General features: G+C 45.1%; 2 protein-coding genes across 6 annotated transcripts in view; one reads left to right on the top strand and one right to left on the bottom strand.

Annotated features, from left to right (window-relative positions):
* Positions 1–2,111, top strand: part of lrp1ab (low density lipoprotein receptor-related protein 1Ab) — an 83,853-nt gene extending 81,742 nt beyond the window's left edge. Inside the window, exons 88-89 of the mRNA XM_076984098.1 lie at positions 254–398; positions 826–2,111. Of these exons, the coding sequence (XP_076840213.1) occupies positions 254–398; positions 826–963 (283 nt within the window). The 3' untranslated portion in view covers positions 964–2,111. The remainder of the gene's footprint in view (positions 1–253; positions 399–825) is intronic.
* A 1,333-nt stretch (positions 2,112–3,444) lies between these two features.
* fmnl3 (formin-like 3) overlaps positions 3,445–7,500 on the bottom strand; it is a 33,630-nt gene continuing 29,574 nt past the window's right edge. For 2 of the 5 annotated variants that reach the window (XM_076984266.1, XM_076984262.1), the window contains 2 exons: positions 6,818–6,953; positions 3,445–5,040 (listed from right to left, as the gene is read on the bottom strand). In XM_076984266.1, coding sequence (XP_076840381.1) covers positions 6,862–6,953 — 92 coding nt within the window. In that variant the 3' untranslated portion in view covers positions 3,445–5,040; positions 6,818–6,861. Of the gene's footprint in view, positions 5,041–5,985; positions 6,035–6,817; positions 6,954–7,500 lie in introns of all 5 variants that reach the window. The other 3 variants (XM_076984263.1, XM_076984264.1, XM_076984265.1) reach the window with 3 other exon arrangements.

Genomic DNA, 7,500 nt, shown 5'->3' with positions numbered 1-7,500 from the left:
GCGATGTTCGCTCGAAAGCTATTGGATGCTCCTCCAAAGGGCCCTGGTTTCTCACGTGTGTGTGCCTGTGTGTGTGCCTGTGTGTGTGTGTGTGTGTGTATGTGTGCGCCTTTCTGTGCATCTGTGATCAGAGATTCATGATGTGTATCGGACGCCGGCCGTCTGTGTCTGAGTGGCTGGACCTGTCTGCTGAGATCGTGCAGCTCCGCCATTTTAAACCGGGCCTGACGCCTCTGTGCGTGTGTGTCCACAGCGCGAAGGGCTTCCAGCACCAGAGAATGACCAATGGGGCCATGAATGTGGAGATCGGGAACCCTGCGTATAAGATCTACGAGGGCGAGCCGGATGACGACGCCGGGGAGCTGCTGGACTCTGACTTCGCCTTGGACCCAGACAAGGTGAACATCTCACCCCACATGAGGAGATGAGCCATCACTGGACCTTCTCCACCATAGTCATTGCACCATGAATAACTGCATGTCTGTTTGTGATGGCATTGACCAGGACGAGCCACTTTAAATGCACAGGTGAAAGTTCAAATAACTGAAAGATGTGCAGGGCTGGTGGACGAGACATATTCAGTGCCAACATACTTTCATTATCAAATGTGATTTATATGTCCACCTTTGTACAGAACAAATGCAATAAAGTTGATGTAATAGCTTCACTCTGATTTCTGAAGGGTGGTAACCATCTTCCCATTTATTGAGCGTCTGTCTCCATCAGCAGTTAGCGACGCTATCTCAGTGTTTCCTAGCAGGTGATCACAGCAGTGTGTGACCCTCCCTGACCTCTGACCTCTGCACGTGTGTGTCTCCTCCCCAGCCCACCAACTTCACCAACCCGGTGTACGCCACACTCTACATGGGGGCCCACAACAGCCGCAACTCCTTGGCCAGCACGGACGAGAAGAAGGAGCTGCTGTCTGCGGGGGACGAGGACATGAGCGACCCGCTGGCATAGACCCGCCCCCAGCTCCGCCCAGCCATAGGCTCCGCCCACTGTCCCTCCCACGCCATTACACATTGGAAGAAAAGCAACAAGAGAACACTGTACAAAATGTAAAAAAACAAACAAAAAAACAAAACCCACAAAAAAATGAAGGACTACTTTTGTATGTGATTGCAGTATTATATTTTATTCTTTGAGAAATCCTTCCAGTCAAAAAGAAAACATTTTTCTATACCTTTTTTCTGTTGTTTTTGGGGGTTTTTTTTTAACCATTACTCACCTAGCAACTTTGTGTCCCTGCCCACCATCGTAGCCTCTACCTCTGTGCTAAATGAGATGCCGACAACAGTAACTTTGACTTTTTTGTATTAAATGTATAGGATACATTGTTCTATAGGAAAAGGAAATAGCCAAGTTTATTTTGTTGTTGTTGTCATCAGTGAACCAGTAAGGGAGAGGAGGGGCGGGGTCATGGCCAAGCCACGGTACTGATGCCAGATCAGTCCATGTCCCTGTATGTGTATCGGTACTGCTGGAGGAGGTGTGTGTGCGTGCGTGCGTGCGCGTGTGTGTATGTGTGCGTGCATGTGTGTGTGTGTGTGTGTGTGTGTGTGTAAGCTAGGTTTATAATGTCTTACTCCTTGCACAGATTGATTTTATATATATTTACATATATACATCATTTTAACAAGTGTCTTGAAAAATGTACCCAGGAACACGTGCAGATACACAGCAGTATGTTTATGATTTATGGACTATGGAGATGTCCACCAAGACACAATAATTTCATAAATGGGTTGATGGCTGTTAATTATGGAATCATCTGATGAACAGTTGAAGTGAAGATTTCAAGTGAACATTCCAAAATTGTTTTCAGGGTTGTATTTTTGTGTGTATGTAAAATACCAACAGTCGAGATGTCCAAAGGAAGTAGATAGTCTGATAAGTGTACTGAACAGTGTCCAGTTGTCCCCCTGAAGACGTGTCTTCCAGGACGTCTGGGATCACGTGGAGGAATGAAGAAAGGGAGGTTGATACGTTTTGTCTTTCGCTCAGCTGGATTTCAAGGGAGAACGTTTGCATACCACTTCAACAGGAACATAATGTTTTTTTTTATTTTTTTATAGTGTGATGTCCTATAAATTTGATTTTAAAGCTCAGTGTAAGTGCATTCTGGTGTGTGTGCCTGTCTGTAAGCATGTTTGTGTGTGCGCATGCGAGTGTGTTTGGTCTCTGTACTTTGGCGATGCCCTCCTGCTCAACTGCCGTGCTGCTAGTGCTACCGTCGTGTGTGTGTGTGTGTGTGTGTGTGTGTGTGTGATCCCCAGAGAAGCTCTCGTCATGTTAAATGTGCCTCGAGTCCCGCGGCCTCTCGTGGAGGGGACCAGCCACGTCTGCTGCAGGCCACTGCATGTAAGCTGAAATGCTCACGTTCACGGTGTCCACCTCTTGTCCTGATCACCACACCCACGGTGTCCACATGTTGTCCTGATCACCACACCCACGGTGTCCACCCTGTTGTTCTGATCACCACACCCACGGTGTCCACCCTGTCCTGATCTCATCCTCCTCAGTGTTCACTCCACAGTGTCCACCTGACGTAGTGATCTCAACATGCCATGTGATTCGTTATTACCATCAGACTTATTGATTTTAAATAGTCATAAACCACAACTGCTCTCCCACAGCCCTGCAGCCATTTCTGCACTCCTGTTCATCTGGTTCATTCTGTTTTTCCTTTTATATCTACAGAATAATTAAACTGCTTTTTCTAGTAGAACTGCATGGTGCCTCTACACTTCTTTTGGAGAGGAATGGTTCACTATTTTTTTGCTGGAGAAATTCATAAACTACAGAAATTAACAGATCTTATAATTACGAAATAAAATTGGTGTGTACAGAAAAGCACCGTGGTTGCTGCCTCTGTGCCCTGATCCTCAACCTCCATCTCAAAGAGTGACGCTATGAAGACCAGAAAGGAACAGAAATGTTATCGCTGCACTCCAGGGGGTAGAGTCCTAGTTGCATCTGTTAAAAACACCTAGAAATGCATGCTTGATATTAATCTCCCTGATGAAATGCCCGCTTGGTATTTAATCCCCCTGATGAAATGCCCGCTTGGTATTTAATCCCCCTAATGAAATGCCCGCTTGGTATTTAATCCCCCTGATGAAATGCCCGCTTGGTATTTAATCCCCGATTAAATGCCTCCTGGGTCTTTAATCCCCCTAATGAAATGCCCGCTTGGTATTTAATCCCCCTGATGAAATGCCTCCTGGGTATTTAATCCCCCTAATGAAATGCCCGCTTGGTATTTAATCCCCCTGATGAAATGCCTCCTGGGTATTTATCCTCCTAAAGGGATTCTTGCAGGGTCGTAATCTCCTTGAAATTTATTTCTGGGTATTTATCCTCCTAATGAAATGCCTCCTTGTTCTTTGTCTCTCCTAATAAAATATTGCCAACAGTGAATTTCCACAGAGACAGAAATGATCACAGTCCAATACATTCTGATTTTATTTGTGCTTCTTTTCACAAATGCAGCTATCAGTCGTGGGTGCAGTGGTCTCCTGCCTGACCATTTCTTTGGCAGACCACAGTAACCTCATAGTACAAAATTTTGTAGAACAAACGTACATAATTTGAGGGAATGTGTAAAAACTCCCAAAAGCCTAGTGTTTGAATATAATTTCCTTCTGAAACATAAAGGCAATCTGTAGTGTGCTATCACAGGAATGAGTATCCTTTTATGGCATCTAATGATGTGTCTCATGGCCACAATCGTTTGGCTTTTTGATAGCTAGTGCAAGGTAAACCACCATCAACAGAACCTGTCAGGGCTCCCAGTATAAAAGTATACAACAGTGACGACCATTTTTAAGTTTTTTCCACAAATAAACCTCCAGTGGACCCGGGGGCCACTCCTCAATCAATGTACAGAGAACGTAGCATTTTACCAATTTGATGTAGTCGCCATTTTGGCATTTACACTTGTATATATTTCATATTCTTTTTTTTTTTTATCTCCCCCCACACACACAGAAAATGCATCTGCATGTTTATAGTCTCCGTCACCTGGCTGAGGGGTTCGTTCAGGAGCAATTGAGCACTTTTATCATCAAAGGTTATGCAAGTATCATTAAAATATGCTATATGTACAGTTACAACCCATGTTGGCTTAATATAAAAGGTTAGCTTTCTGCTTCCACAGTTTACAGGGCACTGTTAATACAAGGCACATATTACAAGACAAATATTACAGTATAATGGCCTGAACAGCAATAACATAAAAGTTATTCTTACAATGCACTGCAAATTGTATAGTTGTCTATTTACAGATTTTAAGTGGATGTTATATCCTCAACACAAAAAAAAAGATATTAAAAACCATTGCATATACATTGGCTAAATATTTAAGCAAATAATACTGTCTCAATAAAAAGGTACTTCAAAAATCCAAACACGATCAGAGGTTTGGCCTGACTAGCTTTTCCCAGTATCTCCCAACACTGTCAACAGTCTTCTGCTAGTGTAATTTACTATAAAGACATGAAAGGAAGTCAAAGCTCTTGTTGGAGTGGCGTCAGGACCCTCCGTGCGTGCCAGTTCATTTGCACGGTGAGGAAGCCCCGTGTTAACAGGAGGTCCGCACCCTGGCTGGCTCTCCAGGGTCATGAAGGTCACGAGTGTGACGGCAGCTCGTCTTCCTCCCACAGCGCTCCGGTAAGTGCCGCTTTCCTTTTCACAATTCTCTAGCACACACATCTTTGGGATTTTCGTGTGTGTGTGTGTGTGTGGTGTCCTTGTGCATGCCTGAGGAAAAGCTGGTAGGTCAGTGTCTGGGCTTTTACACTTGTTGAGTGAGAGCGTCCAGTGTGGCACTCACAAGAATTTTCATGAATAAATAAGGACTCCCCTGCACTTTAAATATTTGGTTTGGTCCTGGCCTACACTCAGTCACTGTAAGTCGCAGGGAGGCGCCACGTCAAAGACAGGGGGGGCTAGGAGAGGGTGGGAGTGGTCCTTAGGGCCGTTTCCACCCATTTCGGATCACCGCGTCAGCTCGCAGGAAGGGCTGGCTCCGGAGATCTGTGAGAGAGGAAGTGACACGAGTTAGCACAGGGGGCATTCTGGGTAACCGGGACCACAAAGCCTGCAGCAAAGACTCCATGCTCACACTTTCAATTACAGTGTACAATCATAGTTCCCTGCATGATTTATAATGTTCTCTCTAAGAGGCTGTTGTAATATGGGAATGATCTCTTCCCACAAACCTTCATTGCTTCAAGCCGTCAGCTCTGACACAGAAGACTGCAATCACATAGAGGAAGCAGAAAATATCTACGTGCAGGTCTTTTTTTGAGATATAAAATGTTCGAAATGGCAGATGAAGTGATCAGCAAGGTCTTAGGAGGCTTCCAAAAACGGTGAAATAAAACCTAGAAACATCTCTGCTCTAAAATGCTACTTTTAAAGGGGAACCACACCTATCAAAGTCCTCTGCAGAACTTGCTGAACACCAAAGGTTTGCATGCAGGCCAGTCATGAGCAATATAACAGCGCAGACATGGCAGATGTGTTAGCCAATCACAGTGCTCACACGACAGGGACAGACGTGACCAGGGACAAGGGGCTTGCCTATCCCTTCTAAACACTCAATGTCGTCACCCCTCTAGCATGGCAAAATATTTTCTCAATTTTCTAAGCTCTGAGCTTAAAGCCTCGGTTGCAGACGGCTTCTAGCGCACGTGTGATTAACCTGGACTTTCCCTCAGGAGAAAGCAAACATATCATAAACAGCTTGTGCGCATACACATTTCCACTGCTATGCACGAGTGTTGATATTTAGCCATATGCAAAGCGACTGAGCGAACACCTTATTCAAGCGTCCAAAACAGGCCTTTCAAATACAGACATACTGAACAACGTAAGCCGCAAAGCAGGTCTGTCTCTGGGGTGCAGCAGGAGCTGCACCGTGGGCAACATGGCAGACGGGAGCAAAGCAAGGTGCGTCCCCCGTGCTCCCCCGCTTACCCTCGGTTTAGTAAAGGCCCATATCTACTCAGCTCAATCCTCTGCTCTGCTGGAAAGGCAGGAGAAACCATCAGACAGGAGAGGGGGGGGAGAATAAAACTAGCATGTTAGAAAAGTTCAAAATGGTGAATTGTAATGTCATAAGGACAGTTGCACCGTCCCAACCTCAAGGAGTGACCCATGGCAAACGTGACCCTGCTCCACTGGTTCTAGGACACTTGAGGTTTAACATAAATTCTGAACCAATGAACAGATGTTCATCCATATGATTAAAGTGTTGGGTGAACATCTGTGTAGAAAAAAACACAACTTAAGTAGCTTTTTTAACTTAAGTAGCCCAGATCTGATACTCCTTCTGCAAGGAATTGTAAATAATCACAAATGCTTCTAATTTTCTTAAAAGACTTTGTTATAGTTGTTATTATTATTGTTTATTTTTATTATTATTATTTGTTATAGTTATTAATAAATGTAAACAGTGTGATGTCAGAGGTAACACTGCGGTCTGTGTGCCAGAGCTCCTTGAGAGAGGCTGTGCTACTCCTTATGCTGCCCAAGGATCCAGCCTGTGGGAGAGCCAGATCCCCACACTCCTGAAGAGCTCGCATGCATCCACCATCTCAGACTGCTGCTCCAGGATCAGTTCATCCCGGTCCCTTTTAATTCGGCGCACTCCGAACATGACGAGCAACAACTGACCACAGATCAGCATCGATACGCGAAAACCACGGGTTAGTAAAGAAGTGGTGCCGTGCGGAGTAACGAGTAGTTCGTGCACGCGTCCTCGTGGCATGCAGAGTCGGGGGGGGGGGGCAAAACGAAACTGGACAACCTGTGGCGGTGGAACTAGTTTGTGTGAGGGAGCTGGGAGGGGGGCTAGCAGTTGGACTCGTCGTACAGGTTGGTGTCGCAGAAGAAACGCGAGCCCCGCTTGGCCGTGCGTGCCGTGAAGGGCACACTCTTCAGCGCTGAGGGAGGGAGGGAGGGCAGAGAGAACAACGTTACAGCCCACGTCACACACACGCTTGGTTTTGAGGCGTGCGGAGGAAGTCCCTTTAGGACGGACACAAACGCCTGGTTCTTCAGACACAGATTAAGCTTAATTTGGTCCTAAAAGTAAAACACCCACTAACATTGTGATTTAGTCCAAGAGTATGCCGACCCTGTGTCCAGGAGGAAATGACCCTTACTAGTGTAGTACTAGTACTACCTGCATGTATTAGTGGTCTTTAGTAGTCCTTAAAGAACAGCTCTTACGATCATAGGAAAATGTATCATTTAATATTATTATGCATATTTAGAGGTTGGACATGGACATAAAATGCAAGTATGTATTATTATATAAGTATGTCTGTATTATATACATGTATTTTAAAAAGCATTAATAAAGATTAATTCCATCTTCCCTTGTGACTGCAGTGATTGAAGAGGAGGTTTAAGACCATCTTAGATGTCTTTAGCTCCTTAATGAAGTGTGTACGGCTTCAAATTGCAGCTTCCCTGATACTGGAGATG

This window comes from Brachyhypopomus gauderio, chromosome 21, assembly GCF_052324685.1.
Source record: "Brachyhypopomus gauderio isolate BG-103 chromosome 21, BGAUD_0.2, whole genome shotgun sequence".
Lineage (NCBI taxonomy): Eukaryota > Metazoa > Chordata > Actinopteri > Gymnotiformes > Hypopomidae > Brachyhypopomus > Brachyhypopomus gauderio.
Note: the sequence above shows the minus strand (reverse complement) of the source record. Positions and strands in the feature narration are given on the sequence as shown.